This window comes from Pleurodeles waltl, chromosome 3_1, assembly GCF_031143425.1.
Source record: "Pleurodeles waltl isolate 20211129_DDA chromosome 3_1, aPleWal1.hap1.20221129, whole genome shotgun sequence".
NCBI classification, from domain to species: Eukaryota; Metazoa; Chordata; class Amphibia; order Caudata; family Salamandridae; genus Pleurodeles; species Pleurodeles waltl.
In genome coordinates, this window is record NC_090440.1 from 1,654,902,463 (window position 1) to 1,654,924,100 (window position 21,638).

At 39.6% G+C, this 21,638-nt stretch overlaps 1 protein-coding gene across 4 annotated transcripts in view; it reads right to left on the reverse strand.

Moving 5' to 3' along the window:
* GPR155 (G protein-coupled receptor 155) overlaps nucleotides 1–21,638 on the reverse strand; it is a 363,043-nt gene that overhangs the window by 62,062 nt on the left and 279,343 nt on the right. For 2 of the 4 annotated variants that reach the window (XM_069225375.1, XM_069225377.1), the window contains exons 10-11: nucleotides 17,871–18,078; nucleotides 114–209 (exon numbers count right to left, since the gene is read on the reverse strand). In XM_069225375.1, coding sequence (XP_069081476.1) covers nucleotides 114–209; nucleotides 17,871–18,078 — 304 coding nt within the window. Of the gene's footprint in view, nucleotides 1–98; nucleotides 210–17,870; nucleotides 18,079–21,638 lie in introns of all 4 variants that reach the window. The other 2 variants (XM_069225374.1, XM_069225376.1) reach the window with 1 other exon arrangement.

The following is a 21,638-nucleotide window of genomic DNA, read 5'->3' on the forward strand; positions in this document are numbered from 1 at the left end:
AATTACCTTAAATAAATACATGTTTTGGCATGTGTGTCATCTACCAGAACTGAAAATATGAGTAGAGAAAAATAAAATATTTTACAATAATAACTCACTAGTTTCTACTGTACCTGTCTCAGCAGAAGGATGGCTGTTTACGCTTAAAGATGCCACTAACTCTCTTGAGCAATGCAACTCTCCATTTTCCCCATGACATGTAGAACAACCTAAGAAGAGAAAACATGCAATTTGTGTAGTAACAGCTGTGGAAAAACTTTACTTCCATGGTTAATACCTATTTCATATGAACGCTACCAAAGGTATGAAATTGTTCTTTATCACACTGAATAACATCGGCGGTGCTATTTTATGACCTGCCAAACTTTTAAACTTTTGCATATTCAAAACACATTTCCTACTGGTCACACAAAAAATGACAAAAATAAGTCTCATGCTGCGCGTCCTCTGTTCTTGGTAGAAGAGATATGAGAGAAGGAAATACCACTACAGTTACTAATACATAAACCTAGATTGCCAGAATACAGTCAGACTACCTCACGTTGAAATGCTGCAGAGGTGAGGCATCCAATCTGAACCTAAAATAAAGATTTCTCATTTAAGGGCTGATCAATTTAATCTTATTTCACTATTTCAGCCTCTGGGTACGTGTTTGCTCAATGGGGTCTTATAAATGGGGTTTGTATCTTCAGAGTTTACTTTCTTGTCATAATTGGGATAGCTGTTGATGTAGTAATACTTCCATTATTGGTCCAAACAGAATTAGGTCCAATCTCGAACAGGATATGGCGGATGCCGGCTAGACTAAGTAAACAAACTGCTTACACCTACAGCAATTGTTCTCAGTGGCGGCCGGCAGCTTTAGGAGGGAGGGGGGCAGGCAGGGCACACACACACACACTCATTCTTTCACACACAGACACGCAGGCACACACGCACATCCATTAACAACACTCATACTATTCAAACATGCATGCACGCACCAAACATTCTTTTTAAAAGATCGCACACACTCATTCTTTCACACACGCACGCACATCCATTAACAACATTCATACCATTCAAACATGCATGCACGCACCAAACATTCAATTTGAAATATCTCCACATACACACACACACTTACCTTCAGCCTCCAGGTCCCAGGAGGGTTGGGACTGCTGCCTTCCCTCATTGACTGACCTTAGGTAAACCAGTGAGGGAAGGCAGCAGTCCCAGCCTCGTCACAGAGTGGGATGGGGTCAGTGAGACTGCTGACCCCACCCCACTCTGTGACAAAGTGTCACTGATTGGCACTCGCCCTGGGCGCTTTAGGGCTTAAACCTGAAGCGCCCAGGGCGAGTGTCAATGGGTGACGCTTTCTTCGTCACCCAGGGTAGAGCCTCGAGGCACCTTTGCTGGGCCACGGAGGTCACGCCCATAGGAGCTGTAACCACCTCAGCCCAGCAAAGTTCAGCTCAGGCAACCAGGAGTCTGCACAAATCGCGCATGTCTGCTCCTGGATGCCTGAGCTGAACACGGAGAGTGTCTGTCAGGCTGACCTTTGTTCAGCCTGACAGACACTCTTCATGGGGGGCAAAAGTTGGGGGGACATGGCCCCTCTGCCCTAAAGGACGGGCTGCCACTGATTGTTCTTGTGATCAGTTCTGAAACACTGAAGCACCAGTTTAGTCGACAGCTTGGAGGAGAATAACAGTTTTAACAGCTGTAGTAATAAAAAGAAGGGGGTCGATTTGCTAAAACTTCATATTTCACTCACAAAATCATTCATGGGTAATTTGCAAGTTTAAATTTGAAAACCCACAAATCTGACCCAGTAAAGTGCACTCACATCAAACTTGGATTGGAATGTTGTCGAAAATGCTGTCAAGAGCCTCATCTTCATATTATATTCTCATGACACCTGTGCTGTGATTGACAATATAACTGCATTTTTGCCAAACTGTGCTGACCATTATCCAGGTCTCTTAAACAGTACATCCAAACAGACAAAGCATTCACCGGGTGTTACCTGTTGTTAGGTGTGAATGTTGTCTTTGCGGGATTGTTGTCTTTCATAGATTTCGGGTCTGATTACATTCTTGGCAGATGGGACACTCTGTCACACATGGGATGAATATCCTGTCTGCCATATAACAAGTTCAATAGGAGATATATAATGGAACTTGCAATACATCGGACGGGATAGCCATTAAATTAAAGTTAACTTTTTTAAAAATTATTTTGAGTACTTGAATGTAACTTTATATCCAATGTTTTTTTTTAAGTCTCTAGCCCCATACTTTTCTATGGGAGGGAGTTGCAGAACCAGTGGCTGGCTATGTGTGGTGCTAGGCTTACTCCTGCTCTGAGCTGGAGTAATTTACTACTTTTTGTGTCTCTCTTTGGCTGCAGCAATATTAGAAGTGAAGCTTGTGAATAGCAATGAGATTATTCTTTAATTGGTCGAAGCGTGTTCCTCTCTAACCTCCTTCCTAAAATACTTTTTATTCCCTTTTAATCATAAGTATTCCCCATTTTCCAGCCACCCTCCTCGGTTCCTCCAATATTTACTTAAAATGTATCCTTAAGTGTGCAAAAGCTCAGTCAGGCTGGATATCTCAACAAGGAAAAATATAGGAGAGGCAGGCACTTCAAAAGTAAGATTGTGAAAATCATTTTGTAGCACGCTAGTAGTACTATTGTAGCACTAATAACATACTACAAAATGCATTTTTTGAATAGGCCCTGTGGGTTCATTTGCAGAGATAAGTGCTTCCCTCTGTACTTTCCTGGCTTGTTTTTCTATTTTATCAATAAAGTAGGGAGGAGCGTTTCATATGCTGATTTGTCTGTTCCCAAATAAGTGAAAGTCAAGGAATTAGTAAGCCTCATTTAAGCCTCTTGGGCACCAGGGGTGCCAGCTCATGTTTCAGCATGCTACCTTGAAGGCAGTTCTAGAATAAAGGAGTTCATTCAAGAGTTCACTTTCACCCAAGAGAGATCTTTTCTTGTTTCCGTATTGAAACAAGCACTGGAAAAGCTAACAGGTCTGGTTTTGATGTGCCAGAGCATGCAAACACAGGCACACACAGGGTTTGCAACCGACTGCTGGCCATAAACAAATTAATTAACACTTTCACCAGAAAAAGGAGGATAGGATTCTAATGCTACTCTGAGGAAAAAATGCACACAAGATCTGCACTATGTTACCATTCTAATATAAATTTGTCAAGGAACAGAAACATTTTGCCAAAAAAAGGTTTCCCCATAGCACACTTCCCTTCTTGGAGACAGGCTTGATGAACACTGGTTTAATAGACCTACTGAAGCCAGGGGCATCAAAAGTGGGGATAGTTATGGGCAATGCCAGTTTCCTTTATCATTAGTTTAGTCATAGTCTAAATCCTGGTTGACACTGTGTCTGTTTCACTTCCATATAAACATTGTGACCATATGAGCATATTCCCAACAAATGTGAAAAGGCTACTCCCCACTCCAATACCTAATGTGAGAGTAGTTCAGAGTAAATAAAGCAATGAAAGGTAACGTGTGCTTGTGCAATTAGTAAAGCATATTGTAACTATGCTGATTTATAAGTAAAACAAACCACTTGTGGATTTCGACTTTCAGGCATTCATGGATGTCCATGAAGGTCGTCTGATGTAAAAAGCATGTTTATTAGTCTGAACCCCATGATCTTCAATAGAGATATGACTTCCCCAACATAGGATTACATTGTAAATCCTCCAAGTCGGCGTATAAAAGGTAAGTGAAGGTGGCATGGGGAGAATATCATCCGGGATTTCATATAAACTAATGAATAGAAAGCAGATAAAAATATTATGGAGATGTGCCAATAAACGGAATTCCCTTCTGCATATGTTTCTCCCTGTTTAAACACATACTGAAGGCTCAAAGACAAGGGCAAAAAAAAGGGGTGACGAGGACATCCGTGCATGGTTCCTTTATAAAGTGTTAATTATTTTCACATCTCTCCGTCTGACTTAAATATTGCCAAGTGTGAAATTCATAATTGATTCAAGGTCATTTTCAACAGCAATCCCGAGCACAGCACAAACAAGTAACAACCACTCCACTGAATCAAATACCTTGTGAGCATCCAAAATGACAACTGCATTCAAATATTAGTGTCACATGATGTGGTATAGTAACGTCTGTCCTTCAATCATACTGCGCCGACCAACCAGAAATAAAACTAGCCCACCAGGATCAAATTAGGCACAATCACAGTAACCTATTTCACAAATTTTCCCCAAATATTGCAATGTGTTTACTTAACTCAAAATAATGGAAACCGCAAAGCTGACCCACAGTAGGATTTGTTGGTTTTGTGGAGTTACGGGATCAGTACTTTCATTGCAGCCCCCATTGTTACTCCTATCTAAAAAGGACAAAGGTGCAACAGTGGAATGGGGGTATTGTGCTGTTCAAAATACTTTAGATGCTCTATGGCAGACTTCCTCTTGACACTGTAGCACCCGCAACTGTGCCATCGTGGCCTGATCATCTTATGTGCAGCTAAAGAATACACCTTTAGGACCTCCCAGGCCCTAGACAACCCCAAGCAGTCCTGGAGGCTTTCAAACATTCTGTGCTATTCCACAGTGAACTGCACAGGAGCAGAAGTTGTGTCTTCAGGCCAATCGTTTCTGATATGCAACCTGGTGAGATGCCATACAGCTCTGCAGGGTCACAGTGAGCACTGTGTACTTCCATTTTATATTCACACCAGTGGATGTTTAGTTTCCTGCAGCACTACGTATTTAAAGCACCCTATTGTAGACATTTTGTTCGCTTTTCATTCAAATTTGGGTGAGAGAGAAATCGCCTTTCTACAGACCAGCTAGATTTGGGTGGGGCTGCACATCAGCTTTGAGGTGCATGTATTCAATAGTAAGTATGGAGTACCACAGCAACCCTATCAAGTGACACATCGAGGAATAACCTAAGCGTTTTGGTACAATCTCAACATGACAGCTAGGAATGGACATTGTCACACAATCAGCTGTGCAAAAAAACTGAATGGAGTACCCTCTCGGCTTTGTGGCTGCACTGGTGCGGATTAATTTCTCCTCAGTTAAGCTAAAGCCAGGTGTCAATCACACTAGGGACTACTTCGCGTGGCCGATCTCATTCATGGGCATAGCCTTCATCTTTATTGAACTCTTCTGTTTTTGCCCTTTTAGATAGGCGAGCCTCCACTGGCTTATCTAGTGCCTCAGTTGTGGTGCTCTGGTCAGCATAACCCTCTCACCACTGCCATGGGATAATCCAGATGCCCACAGACATGCTAGGAGCAAAGAAGCCAAGGGAGGCGGGAGAAAGTATGGGATCCCCCACTTCTGTGATTCTGCTGCTGAAGTGAGACACAAACTTCTGCTACCTCTGGAATTTCGGCTAATCAACCTCCAAAAATATATGCATGCCTTGCTTTTTGTCATCAAACTATTATTTAGTGCAAACTTTCCTTTCAAGAATTTCATGTAACCCAGAGGACGTAAAACTCTACATGGCACCTTAAAGATCATGGAAGATTATATGGCCATTAGAGAGTTCATACATCTAAGTCGATAATCCAACAGGATACTTTTGACTATCAATTAGATACCACATTGTTTTGTGACACTCAAGCCAAGCTACATAACTTCAAATTGAAATTATACTGTGAAATCTGCTTACTAAACGCCATTTGTTTAAATGGAAGGCTTAGTTGGCATCCCAACTATCAAACTTAAAAACAGGATTGAAGATGGATTTTGGCTTGAATCGTTATAAAAGCCTCTGAAGAGCCCACCTACCAAATGTTAGGGGCATAGACACGGTGGAGTGGTGAAAAACTATGCCAGTGTGTTTTTTTTTTTAACATTCAGTTAGGGGGATCTACTACTCTCTCCAGACATTAGCCAATAGGAAATCTCAACGAGCTCCATAAATAATGCCTCCAGTAGTTCCACGTGCCATGAACTGCCATCAATTAATGCAGTCTTCCGCAATTGAAATTGTAGGCTTTAAAAAAACCTGTTCCTACCACATTCCTTATTCAAGATTCTATTAGAATCACTGTTCCCGAAAATGTAAGCATAAAAAGAACCATTAGTGGTGAAACAACTGAAAGTCGAAACTCGTGTCTATCTGTACTAGGCGCATGCATAATTATTATAATGAGCTTTCAAACTCCCTAGTGACCCACCGCCACCAGTCTCCCAGCAAGAAATATGGTTGTGATCATACATCAAGTTCCTATAACTTGGTAAATGTGGCATGAGCTGTATCAAGCATACAAACAGGGTACTAGAGCTATGTCTCCTTAAATTTGGATCCCTGAATTTCAGATAACCTTCTTTCCAATGTGGGAACATACCTTACCAAAGATAAGAAAAAACATATTTAAGATACCAGCATCCAGAAATCCACAACAGTACACTTTTGCTATCTTCAAAAGAGCTTCTGAGGCAGCCAATAAGGAATCGCTTGTGCGCATGTACATCACAGCATCGTAAACAGCTTACTTGACAATTAATGGTTCGTTTATGAGTAAGCACAAAAGGCCTATATTTGATCTCACTAGATTGAATGGGTGCAGTAAGATAAACAATAAGTGTTTAAGACATCACACCCCATTGCAAATACAGCGGCTTTCTCCAACAGATCATCTAGTATATCCACTCACTTTTGTAACCTAAGTTTAAAATACAGTGTGATACTGCTAAGATCCTGCACCCCACCACTAACACAGTGCCTGTTTGCAGCACTTCGTGCCCTAGTAGCAACAATATGGAATGTATATGCTTTAAAGAAAAACAACCGCAAAAGAATATATAACTTGACTGAATTAAATTGAATGTTAATTAGAACACCCACACAGGTTTCCCCTGAGCGATTCCTGCAGGTCAAACGGTGGGACGGTGGATGAAGTCCCCTAAAAAAGGCAAACCTTGCCGAATTCAGTTTGGTAAATTGCAATTCTGCATGTTATGTCTCATTTGCAAGTTAAAAAGTCAGACTAGAAGGTATTTATCATATGTGGTAAATACTACGTCCGGAGTAACAGTATTTCCCACGTGTGTCAAATACCTCACCCTATTCTGTCTTACTTGTAATGAGGGCCTAACTGTTGAATTGTGTTGCTCAGCTTCCACATCAGCATTGCTGGAGTAACAAAAGAGACCTGGTACTAAACACTGACAAAATGTTAGATTCTATAGGTTCACGTGCAGACTCAGGAGCACTGATGTCATGTTCCTGGTATGCTTAACCCATATATACGCAAAATACAACATGGCACGCTTTATTATTTTTGTGAGCTCTCTCTACATCTTTTGATGTCCTTAAATCCCTTTCCGGCATACTGGATTGGTTGCGTGAAAACGTAGAGCCAGCATAGAGAAGTTCACGCTTTTCATTGCTATTTGCAAAGCAGCAACACATCTCCTACAGTCAATGTGAGTATGAGACTTTGGAATTTGTCCCGCAGGTACCTGTGGAATCGGGGATATTTGGTTACCTCGGATACAAATCAAATAGCACTAAAAAGTTGGACCTATTGACGTTTGATAAGCATGTATTCAACAGTTATGCATGTCCCTAGTAGCAGAAGATGCAGGTATTCCAGTATTGTGTACATTATTTCTACATGACACCAAATCAAGGTCATCACCCCGAGTTTAAAATGATTTAAAGGAGTTTTCCTCAGCACCACAAATGTAATGCTTGTCTACATTCAGTCTACCACCTGATATATTCACCTGGCTTATCCAGCCAGGTCTAGACTTTACAGAACTAATTAAGTACCAATATCTAACTTTAATTCATAGAACATCAATTTAACATAAGTATCAAGGTTGCAAACCACTTATTGTACAGGTTCACCCAGTCCACTCTTCATGTCGGCGTCACCAGTGGGTCAGGCTGTTTGAGTTTTTAAAACTAAAATGTGGTTGATATCTGTGATCTTTACCAATCTCTATATGGAATTAGCAACTAGCAGAGGTTCCCTACCTTGAAGTCCCGTGTCACAAGGGTACAGGGGTGGGCATCCCTGTGGTAGTCAGATAAGAAAGATTAGGTTTCTTCATGATTCTGGGAACTACTGGGACTTGGAAGCATTAACTCACATAGTTATGTTCTCGACAGATTTGATCACTAGATTAGGGTAAATAAAAACAACACGTGTCTCCCATGATAGACAGGGAGTGACAGCAAATGAAAAGAGTCAGCCACAGCAAACATCACTGTAAAGCACTGAACGCAGTGAGACTGACTTCGGGAGCCCCTGCTTCACCTTAACTTTACAGTATCAGAATACCCTTGTAAGCCAGTATTGCAGTAGGTCTGGGATAGTTGGTCGCATCACATTCCTTTTAATCCCCAGTGGGCTAATAGCTTGATGACTTCATTATGCATCTGGCCCATCTAGAGTGCCCTGTCCCAGAGTGCAGTCTTTGACCAGCATGGTCCATATAAGGCTGAATCTAGAAAACCCTGAAAAGCCAAAGCTCCACAGTGCTCACATGCCCACCTACATACAGTGTGGAGCCCTTCAGCAACCCACAATGATTTCCTGCGCAACCTATGTGCAGATGTCCTCTGAATGCAGAGAGGAGCCATGTGAGCTCCTCATCCTTCTACTAAAGCATTGGTCACAAAGTATGTGAGGATAAAAGCTAATGTAACAGAACTCGTCACATGATTCTCTGGAAGGCTTTGGCAAGTACGCAATTTTAGCCGTGCGTGGGTCAGAACCAGTGAGTCCAGTTCCTTGAGTATTGACTTCAATGACCACTCCCTCACCCCAACACTATTGCAGCATGCTCCATGTTTCTCAAAATGAACATCAGAGTACCTTTTCTCCAAGTTAGAGGGAACACTGCAGGTTTTCTTTGCATTTTCTTCTCTTGAATGTAGCCCGAGAGGTCCGCAGATGGGAAAGGGTGGCTTCTGTTGGAGAGTATACTTGGCTTTGCATTCCTAGACTGTTCAACTCTGCCTATCTGGTCTCGTGATTGTTTTGGGGGCACCTTCTTCTCTTCCCCTAAGCTTCACTTGGTCCCTGCTGGTTGCTCTCAACATGTTTTTAAAAAGCTTCCACACTTCCACAATGTGTGGATTAGGAAGAACATTTATATAGATGTCATGGGAGGATTCTGTCTAACATCTTCATTCTAGCAGACAGGCATATCACAAAAAATCTGTGAGAGGCTCAATACAAATGGCTGAGAAAAAAAAAACAGTTAGTTGTAGAAATTGCTCCTGAATATTAAAGATCAAAGTTAAAAATGTGTACAGTAAAGCACATATCTCTACAAAGAAGGTGAAATGAGCAGAGCCCAGTGTTCAGCCGTACTTTTATTGAGGCAGGAACTGAAGAAACTGCCAGGGCAGGCCACGGTGGGATACCAGAGTTCCCAGCTACCGCAAAGGTGCTGGGTTCCATTTCAGCTCTTGGTGTAGATGCTGCATATATGGCCTCCTTTTTTATTTTTCTTACTTTTGTCATTTAAAAACGTTCAGGAAACTGAATCTCCTTAATCTTTAATTTGAGCTTCATTCTTTTTAGCGTGTTAATGTAAATTAAATTCTGGCAACGAAACATAAGGGTGAACAAATAAAAATACTATTCTGATAACCCAATGGTTATCTACTATAAGAGCACTTTCGGAGTGCACTGCCTGGTGGGGCAATTCAGTGTTAATAGACAATCAATCTCAGTGCTTAATTTGTAAATAAAAACGTGCCATTGCCCAAAGCTCTCCTCTGAATCGCAGGACTGCTGCATGTAAGTGTGTGACCACAGAATACTGAGGCAGTGTAATTCTAAGCCATCTCGGGCCTCTTTTATCCATTTAGAGCCACTCCCTGCCCCTTCAGCTCACTCCAACAGCTTTCTGCTTTCTCAGTTTGTGATGCTTTTTTGTCTTTCTCTTTCTCCGTGTTTCCCGTATGTGTCTTTTGCTTGCAGTAAATGCCTGATGCAGAAAAATAAGTGCCTTACCCCAAAAATAAGTGCTTGTGCCCCCCACCGGCAACCTCCGGCTCAGATTGAGCACTGCCCATGATGAAGAATCACACTCTCTTTTCACATGTGATCCCTCTGCTTCTGCTGAAAAGCCCTTAAAATCAACTTTGCATAGCTTACATCTGATTATGCAAATAATTCTGATTATACAATGCTGATTAATATTTTTTTATGTATTTTTTTTACACCGCAAACAATCACCCAAAGTGTGTGAGAATGCTTTAAATGGATTGAAAAAGGAGGGAATCAACATTCTTACATTCCTTTGAAACATAAATGTATATAATAAATTCATAAATCTTATTTAATACAATAATATATATAGAAAAAGATGACACTTCCAAATGAGTTTTTTTAGGCTGACATAATCATGTGCGAGTCTACAAGTTATGGCAATGATGCTAAAGTTGGGTTAGATTTACAAATAGTGTGCTGGGACATTCTTCTACACACAAGACCAGTTACCAGGAACTCAAGAACATATTTTAAAAATCACAAGCCTCGTCTTCCAGCGCAACCTACTGTCACCATTTGTTCCTCTTACATTTTGTCCCTCACATTCCAGAAAAAAACCCTGTGTGTAAAATTCTATTAGACTCTTTAAAAGCACACACTATAGAGTGTGTACATGTGACAAGTACTAGAAACACCTTTTCTTAATGATCTAAAAATACCTTATAAATTTCTTCTGGGGTTCCAAACTGTGCTATAGTATTAGGGCATATTAAACTGCTAATATCATTCTTATTTTGTGTTTCCCTGACTTGCCAATGCAATAATCTTGCAGGAGATTTTTAGCCTGGTCGAGAGCTTCAATTCTCCTTTGAGTCTACTTTCATCACTTTATCTTTATATATCTTTGAATGTCAGAAAGGAGCAAAGGGAAGTCTCAGACATTCCAACCATCTCAGGAGAGGTGATATTTTGATTTTGCTGGAAAAAGGGCTTCTATCTAGATTCTAATCTGCACCAATAAATCCTAATCTTTGCAATCTAATTTATCAAAAAGTCATGCTCTCTTCTGGGGTGTTTCAAAGTCCCCTATTTGTAGCAAGACAGCAGTGTGATCTGAAAACCCGTTGGGTAAAATCCGCATAACGACAATCCTAAAATAGAACTAACAACAAAAAAAGTTCATATAGATGTACTTATGGGCAACTTCAGACTGTAGAACTAGAGCAGTATTTGGAATTCTTAAAACTACAATGTATTCTGAAGTTAGCTCAGGATGAAAAATATATTTTGGCACACCCCTGTACAATGTCTGAATTAAAGGCAGTTATCTCTAGCCTTCCTGTAGGGAATTCTTCCAGTCCAGACATTTTCTCCACTGAATTTATCAAGGCTTTTGTTGTCCAGTTTCAAGTAAATATTTCCTCAAACTGATTAACTTTATTCTCGTGCGGGGAGGAAGGGATGACACCTTCACCCTTTTTTATAACGGGGCAATTATTATTTATATAAAAAAGGGGAAGACTTAAATTCATACTGACCTATTTCACTTTTAGACTCCGATTTTAAAATTTTCAGAAATTCTCTAGCAAACAGGTTTAATAGGATTATTCATAAACTGACTGATCCAGACCAAAATGACTTTATACCAGGAAAGTATATTTTTGCTGGCACTATTTTTTTAGACTGAACCCATGGATTTCTTAAATGTTAATAAAATACCAGCTATGATATGCAGGTTATATGATATGAAGGCCTTTGATCTGGTAATCTGGGAAATTGTTTTTTATATTTTGCAGGAGTTTAATTTCCCCACCCAAGTAATAGGAACTATTCAGAAGCCTTATCTGGAGCAGAGGCTAGATTACTAATCAATTCAACCGATGCCAGCACTTTCACGGTAAGAAGAGGTACAAGGAAGGGCTGGCTTCTTTCCCTATACTGATGATATAATGCTGATTTGAGAGCCCACTAGAATATGTCAAGAAAGAATTTGAAATCTTTTGCATTAAATCAAACACGTGGAGGGTTCAAGATTAATAAACAAAAAGCAGAGTTAATATTATGTAAGTGCACTTTGATGAATTGTTACCCAGCCTTCAGAGCTGTTTAGATATTTAGCTATTACAATGGCTAACAAATTATTATTTTTTTCTTTATCTCTTTTCAAGATGGAACCCTTTACCTCTTACTGTGTTAGGGAGAGCAGCATTAATAAAGATGACAGTCTTGCCGATGGTTAACTGTTCTTTGCAGCTGTCTCTTGTGTGTTGTTGACCACCTTTTTTCAGAAATTGGAGTCTATGATTGCCTCCTTCTTATGGAGTAATTGTAGGTGCAGGTTAGCGTTAGAGAAACTGTATCACCCCATGGCGGAAGGTGAGCTACCTTTACCCAAATTTAAGATATATTATTTTTCTCAATACTCGGCTAGATTAAATTTTAAGCAATATTCTGAGGGTGACTATGATTCTGAATTAGTGGAAATTATATTTAGCAAGAATAAAGTGCAGGAACTCCCTATGAGCTCAAAAATACCCAAAGAAAGTCAGCTATAAGATTTTAAATTTGTTCATGAAAAAGTACATTTTTTGTTGTTGACATTTTACAATACTGTATGTTAATATCACATCTTGTTTAGAAGATCTTGACTTTAAGCACCAGGAGGTTACTCTCAACAAGTGATAAGTTGAAAAGCAGTGTTTTTGTCCTAAAGTTACAGATTTACTAGTTGTCGATCATTGAAAAACATAAACCAAAATAGAGGCTATAGTTCGAGCAGGTAGTAAATCGCTCTGTCATAGATTATGACACCCTTAAGGTTGATCCCTCAATGGTTCTAGATCAGAAAGGGATTATGTTGAACCTTACTGAAAAAGATGCGTTTAAACAAATTAGCATGGCTAAACTATTTTTAGAGAATATTAAGGGAAAAGACTCTTTCTTAAAAATATCTATTAGGTGGCTACAAAGGGACAATACAGTTTTAACCACACCGGCTTGAAAAACAAAAATGAATGAGTTAAAATGTTCAATCCTGCAGAGTGCTAATTTTCGCAGGATGCAATTCTACACAAAATGGCTGATATATTACACTCCAGCTTGCTTAAAGAGATTCAATCCTGGTCATCATAACTCATGTTTCAGATGTAAAGCTACAAATTGTCGTAAGTAGTCGCTTATAGTTGGACTATGCCCAAGACTGAATATGTTCTGAGATCTTCAGGTATCTAGAAAGCATATTGGGTATGCAAACTGAACAATACCTAATCACTCGGTTATTGGAATTCTATTCAAACCAAATGATATCAGTTAGATAACAAAGACTAGCATATATCTCTCAGTTGGTAGCACTTTCGTTGATAATTCAAAAATGGTGGACTGGTTTGACACCAACAGTTTCAGAATGGTTATGTAAAATGTTTAAAGTTTGCAAACAAGAAGAACCATATGCCAAAAGAATGGCAGCTAATCTGAAACATCAGCGGCTCTGGGGGCCTGGTTTGCAGAGAAAAACAGCATAACTTTGTTTGTATGCAATCTATACAAGATTATGATTAGATTTTGGGTATGAATGAGGACTTTAATACATTCATTTAATGTAATGTCTAGGTCTTCCATAACAAGATGTCTGGGATGTTATTTATTATTATTATAAATTAGAATAGTTATGTTGGGTTAATATCTCTTTATGTTTTTTAAAGTTATTTATTGTTGTCATTAATTGTTTCCACTCTCTACCTCCGAACATAACCATAAAAAACACAGCTTTCCTTGGAAATATAATACTGATTTATAATGTTTTTAGAAGATTCAATTAAAGTGAATTGAACTAATAGAATTTATTTTTGTTAAGCAAAAGTGTCTTTATAAAGACAGAAAAGGCTCACATCTATGGTGCCACACCCTAAAGAGTTATAACCAGCATAGGGTTTCCAAAAAAGGGTTGACAAGTGACAGCAGACAGAAAACAAGAGCTGAAGTTGGTCCACCCAAGCTGGTATTCCCCATGGTGGAAAGATCCATGTTGAGGGCTACTCATCTCCAATTTTATTTTCTGTATGGCACAGCAAATCATTTTCCATTGCTCAGTTTGGCCCTGATGTAGATGAGTCATGAAAAAGCGATGCACAACATGGCCTCATTCTCTCACAGCCATCCCTTAAAAGTACCTGGTGTCCTGCAACCCTTCACGCCTCCATTCCAAGCCCTCTTTTGTGCCATTCCTCGCTTGTACTTCATCAAGCACTGGTGAATGCAACTTTCTCTTTCATGTCAGTGAAGGTCTGCACAGAATGTGGCAGGCAGAGGATTTGGTGGTTGGTGGCACAGGACAGCTATCCATGAGTCCACCTTCACTCCTGTAATTCCAAGGGATGCAACAAAGCAGAGCCTGCCAGAGCACAGGCATCAGAGTCCAGCTTTTCTCTGCTCGGCCATCAGTGGAATGAAAAAACTTACATCTGTTTTTTTCGCTGCTCTATTATCAGACCAGTGAATAACTAGACTTAAACTGGCTGAGACACTATGGGAACCCTGACCACGTGGCACCTGGAGGTATCTACCTTTCATCCTCTTTCCATGCACTGACATCACAAGCTTGCATTAAACCCAGCACGGAGATTTGCACTCAAGTCAACTCTCATGGGTGGGAAGGCAGTGCTAAATGGCAGGACATGGGGTTAGCCACTCACCCAAAAGATGGACTAGAATTGTCACTATTCACTGGGGTGTGTACAAGGAACTAGTATCCACGTATCCCTTTTCCTGACACGCAGCACTCCAGTTAGCAGCATCTTCCTCTAGGGTTGCTGTAATGCCAGGGTAGCCTAGAAATCTCAAAGTAAACAACACTTACTTACTATTAGAGTTTCCAGAGCTTGGCTGGAGAATCTATAAAACAGAACCAGGAACACCATTTCCCTTTCCTTCTCCAGTCCATTGTTACTTGGGGTCTGCTATGTCAATGGGTGAGCTTCCAGACAGACAGCCTTTGCAATCAGGTCATAACATTTCATAAGGAAGGAAGAAACCTCAAAACTTAAATAAATCAGACAAAAGGAGTGGGTTCAGGTAGGGGTCAGAGTCACAAAAACCCTCTCCATAGGAAGCATTATCCCATTAGATGTAGAGGAGCCAGCATACTCAAGAGATGTATTGTTGACCAAGGCTTCCGTTCAGTAGACAAGTCAGAAAGGGATAAAGAGAAATTTTAACAAGAGAATAATGAAAGGGAAAAGGGAGGTTGCTTGTATTCTGGTTCAGGGAGGACCTGGCTTGGCAGTTCGGGCTGGACTGTCCCCATGAGGAGCAGGGTCAAGGCTGATTTCCAAATGGCTGGGTCCAAACTGAGATGCCAAAAAACCCTCAAAAATAATTATTTAATACCTACAGACAGAAAAGAACAAGTACCAAAAGTAAGCACATACAAAGAGTAGATCTGTAGGTATGAAGTAATTCTTTTTGAGGGTTTGTTCTTAATTGACAAGCTATCATGTTACTTCAGCAACTGAGTTCTCTTGATTTGGACTCTCTACTACTGAATTGGGTTCAATTACTGCCGCTCAGCACCAGCCTTCACATCCAGTACGCGTTTTTCTTCTTACTTGGTCGTAAGTGGTGATTGGTGAATTTGTATTTCTTCCCTATTTATATTCCTTACAGGTGAGACCGATTAAGTGATAATTAGTCAGCTATATACATCGTACACAGTTGGATGTAAAGGTTTTGGACAGTTTAGAGCAGGTTTGATGCGGAAGTGAGAGTATGTATGAGACACTGGCATAATTGCTACTGTTGCATCTGGGTGTGTATGAAATTGTGTAGCTAATGGAAGGGATACATTTTCCATTATTTGTTTTTCAGATTTTTAATTGAGCTCTTGAAAGATGATCCACGGATGTGTGCAGACATTAAGAGGGACATTGTTTTACGTTCGCTCCTGTTTTGAAAGGTTTGACAAGGAAGCACAAGTAGGTATGACACAGTCAGGTATACTTGCTACTGTTGCACTCAAGTGTGTTTTAAATTATGTTGTTAGTAGAAGTGATACATTTTTCATTATTTGTTTTTCAGATTTGTAATTAAGCTCTTGAAAGGTGACCGGGGAATGTGTGCAGACATTGTTTTATGCTCACTCCTGTTTTGAAAAGCAGGGTTTCCATGGAATCTTATTGATGTTAATCTTTTGGGCTGTTCTCTGGTAGGTATTGTCATGCCAGGATGTTAGCATTTTGATTTCCCTTGCCTGAATGTAGCAGCCAGAGAAGCATGGTCCCATTACAAGAGTTTAGGCGACCGCTTTTGGTGATATATTTATTGACTTGCATAGAACGTATTAGCAACATAGGTTCATGCTGCTATGAAATTGTGGGCCACTGAACATGCCTGTTCAATAATACAGTATTCATTATTATTTTACAACACTGAGTTCATGTTCTCACGTAATGTTCAAAATGAACAGCAGTAACTTTGTATTTTATTTTATGTTCGTCATTTTGTTAAGTTTGCTTTTCTTGAGTCTCCAGCTGACTGCTGGTGTTGGTGGCCAGAGCATGAAAGTTTGAACCTAGATGAGCAATGGACCATAGGCAACTGCATATTCACTTGATTTGAAAACCTTTCCACATCACCATGGATTGTGGTTTTTGAGGGTTCACTGATGATGATGTGTTTTGTTTATTGGAAATACCAATGATTTGGCACTGAGAGGAGCCCTTTATTGCACCATTAAGTGTGTTTGGGTTGATGCAATTAGTCCTCTAGTGCAGATATTAGTCTCCATGAAACTGACTTACAATTCCTGTTGGTATTATCACTTTCTAGATTTTTTAAAGCCAGCAAGAATTTCAACACCTGACAAGAACTGGATTAGTATAGACGTATAGGTTTGGTACCACAGTTGTTGGCTGGTAACATTTCCTTCTAATTTTCTTATGGTAAGTTCTTTGTAATTGTTTTACAAATTTTAGGATACACATTTGTCATAATCTATTTATTCTTAGGAAGCTAACTTTTTCTGGCTATTCTTTGGGGAGACCTCAGAATTTATTCTTACTCTGTTTTTTCTTGTTCTCCTTTTCTCTTTCTTTTTTATTCTACTAGCTTCCCTCTGTTTTCATGTTGTCCCTCTCATATTCTTGTGCTATGTTCCTTCATATACTTAATTATTGGATACACTTACTTGATATCTTTGGCTCATGGGATACTAATTATTTGAATTTCTAAGAATTGATGCGTATCAGATTTTGGCATAAATGTAAACTGAGTATTTAATTCATAATGAGATTCTCATGTCCTCAAAAACTGTTCTTTGTTTGTGTCTAGAAAGTGGTATCAGATTTTTAGGAAGAAGACTTTTGCAACTCATAAAAAATTTTGTTTTGGGATATATTTTTTTAAGCACATTATATTATTCTTTCCAGCCCTGAGAAAGTGGTTCCCATTTCGCAAAACACGTGTTGGCATCTTGAGCTTTAGACTTTAGTATATTCTAAGCTCTATTGCTCAGATCATTATATTGATGTAATGTATGATTATTTATGAATGTTATAATACAATCACGTGTTATAAAAAAGCTTTTGGTTGTATTGTGATTTTGTACGTAATTAAACTCCCCACGATTTTTTGTTTTTCTTGGCCAATAGAATGATGGTTACACAGAGAAAAATCCCCTAGACTGACCTACGTAGTGGCGAATATTATTTTCTCAAACAAATAGCTGAAGGGGCAGACCTAACAAGCAAATGCTGAAGGGACCTCAAACAAGGCCCTCTTTCTATCTAGTTTATTGAAACAAAAGGTATTGGGTCCACCAAACCTAACAATATCATTACATTTGTATCAATGAAAGTCAGGAAAAAGATGGCCTATCTGTATAACCAAACTTTAGATTAGTTACCTCTTTCTGTTAAGAGTGGCGGGGTACTAGGTGATGTTTGGGTCTCCTGGTTAACCTCCCTCTCTGGCTCCTCGCTTTGAATACTCCCATTGTGTGAGGATTGATCCAATGCTTGGTAATTGCCATCCTGTGCATTTCTACTCATGCACATCAGCGAAATGCTGGACATCAGAATACTGGAAAATAGAAGCACTGCAGTGCAGATAACCTAGAAAGTAAAATGAAAAACATTGAATCAAAATTTAATAAAAGGTGGCAAGAAACATAGCTGTCAGCATGAGCATTTATGATACATTTCTCATACGACTCTCAAACCTGAGGTGGGTGACAAGAGACCACGGTCCAGTGTTAAATGCTTTTACTAATCTGCTTGTATAGCTCACATACCTAAAATTATTTGTAGATGTTAATTGATAAAAACTATGACTCATCAGAACAAACAACTATGTGACTGCTCAACTGTCTTGTAAAGTCCACAGGTGAGTGTGCTTCTCCAAAGTGCTTGGGCAGGCTACTGCATAATGTTGGTGCATGAATGTGAACTGTCTTGAAAACGCTCCTTTTAAGATGTGAAAGTGGAACGTTCAAAGGGTGTTTACTAGCAGCTCGTAGTGTTCTTACTGGTACATATGTTTATTTGTTTGTTTGCTGGATTGTTATTCCCTGCCAGCATTTACACATTAAACAACTTAACTTGAATTGTAAATTCTGGCTTGCAAAGGCAACCTGTAAACGAAAGCAAAAATGTAAATACTGGGTCATGTTGCCGCAGACTGACATTTTGAATGTTTTGCAAGCGATTTTGAATTCAACATGCAAAGAGAGGATTGTCAAGTTGCAAACCAAAATGCTCACACTTGAATGTTTTTTTGGGGTTTAAGAGGAAGGAATTTGTTCATCAACAGTCAACCGCCCATACCTCTCCCAGCAGCCCATATGATAAACGTCCAGGTGTCCAAAGGACTGTGTTCCTGCAGCTGTTCAGGGGCAATATAGATTTTAGCTGCCAGAGGTAACCCTGCCAGCACTATTAATTTCGTTGATGACAGAGTTACCAACTCCATAAAAGGTGTGGTTAAAAACTCCAGAATCAACTTCTGCTACATAAACCGATTTTCTTTTTTGTAGGTCTCATAGCTTATAGCAATGTCTTGTTCATTAATTTTCTGTAACATGAACTGAGATATTTTATGTCCTGGCTGAGCATATACTGAATACTTCCTTGACTGAGAACCTGTGCTTCAACCTTTCCTTAAAGAAGAAACACAATTTATATTCATTGAGTTAACATGTTACCTAGTTAATTAAAACAATTACAATAGTAAATGTAAGCAATTAAAACGGTTAATATAAGGAGAATGTGTAAAACAATTTGAAATGTCAAAAAACAATGCTGCTTGCACTTTGACAATCATGTTCAAGAAGTAATAACATCATTACCAAATGAGCAGAATTGGCAAAAACAAAGGCTGCAGAATGTGATATTGGGTGGTGAGTTATCCATACCTCACAGATGTACAGTGGCTTGGGCTGAATGGTGGCCACTTGAAAGGTTTGGGGCGCCTTAAAAGGTCCCCATCCCGCAATGTTGCATGGGTGCAGGGGCATGTGGTAGACCATTGACCTGATATTTATCTGTAAGAGGGTGTAATTTTAAATACTGCATGACAGTTTGCCGACAGATACGAACCTTCAAATCATTTTTTTATAGGTCATGTTGACCAACAGTAGAGAACTTTATACTATCACGGTTTGCTAAATATTACACAAATCTTAATACATTTCTTTATCAGTTTTCAAGATTTCCCTGGAAGAACTTTCTTCCTTGGATAAATAGGCAGAAAAGCTTCGGATTTAACATGTAACAAAGAATATTTAATCGCTGGAACCCAGAAATAAATCTAATAGTGAGACTGCAGAACACCAATACATAAAGCGTAACTATTTGATTTTAAGCCGCATTTGTGAATTGTTGTATTTATGACTACTAATAAATTGTTCCTTTGCATATCAATAAAACAACTTCAACTAAATAAAAGTGTTTATAAAACAACACCCATGATTAACTCTTCCTCCTTACTGCTGCTGATGCACAAATCTGAAATAAAATTGAAATTTCCTATTTGCACAGGATCCCATACTTTGACAGCTATTGGTGAAGGAATTTATAAAGACGCAAACTTCTAAGAACTATCATCATGATTGTTAAACAAACCAAGATGTTAGCTCTCTTTCCCCACACAAGACACAATATCCATTTCTATTAACTAGCGACAAACAAAATCATTTTTAGGTCAAAGCCTACCAGACAGCATAGCTACCTGGTTGAGAAACACATTTTGGAGGCTTGAGAAAGCTGACCTAGTAATGAATTCAGCCCACTGCTTACCAGAGGCCTTGCTTTTTGTAATCCCCATTTGCTTACTTTCTATTGGTTGTATTTATTTGTATTACGCCGTCTAGCTTGTGTGTGACCCTCCCATGGAGCATAGCCTCTTCACTACCTCTGATTGGATCTTTGTATTCTTCCGTGAGTGCTTTCTTTACAAGAATTGTTGTTTTCTTCTTTGTAAAGTATTCAATATGAGTACGTGTTGTATCTCGCTCCCTTATATCCCTCTCTGATCCCCTCCTATGTCCCTATATCACAATTATTGCTGTCTCTCACTCCTGTGGTTCTTTGACAACCTCTCGCCACTCCCCACCATTGCCTCTCCATATTCTTCTGTTCATTTTTGGTTTTCTCCCTGTCCTTCTGCTGCTTTAACCCTTCCCCTAAACAGTTTTGCCATGAAAATCTTGTTTTAAAAAAAGCGTTTCTGCACCCCTTGTTCCCCAGATTTCTTTTGTGCCTCTTGGCCCCCTACCAAAAAATATCTTGCTCCACTTAGAAGTAGATGAGGAATTCTTTGTTTTGGTGGAAAGTCATGACTGTACAAGTGTTGCTGGGGGCAATGGGAGACAAGTGCTAGCCTCAATGCTCTCCTTGCAAGAGGTCTGCATTAAGCTCCAAAGAGTAGCAATCCTTTTTGAAGACTGATAGAGGAATACAGATTACTCTCCCCACTGAGCCCGCTCCAGCCCCTCCCATGCTTCAGTTTATGAAGCTGCACAATAACCCTCAGAACAGGCCTGCAGGGAGGGACAATAGGCCTGCAGGGAGGCGGAGCATGCATAGCTGAGGTGGTGCTATACAAACATTCATGTACAGGTTCTCCATTTTATGTGAAGAACTATGGTCACAAATGTACAGCCTCATCTGCATTTGGTTTTTAAATATCTTAAAATAAGTACAGAGGCTTTATTTGTAGTGCTGCTTGAGCAGAGGTGGTCAGCTGAGATACAGCTAAACTGTCTGTCTCCTACCTTCTGGTTAGTCACTTTTAGCATTCTACACTTTACTTTGTGTGACTATCTGAAAACTGAATACTTACAGCAGGAACTCTTAACAAAGAGCCCGTTTGAAGGCTAAGGTTTCATCCTCTATCAGACCACTGTTGACTTAAATGCCTAATTATCTTTGTCTTCACTGGCAGCGACTCAGATTTCCAAGCATAATAACAATATAATAATAACTCGCATTGGCAAAGCACTAGCCTACACAACTACACTTGATAAGCAATAGCCTCAGTGTGTGCAACAGGTGCAGTAGCACCATGCTATAAAAACATACACAACACATTTTGCTGCTCTCCTGCAAACTACAAACACGGGCCCGGGAACCTGTTTGATTATTTCCACTACAGCCTATAACATCCTGCCTATGTC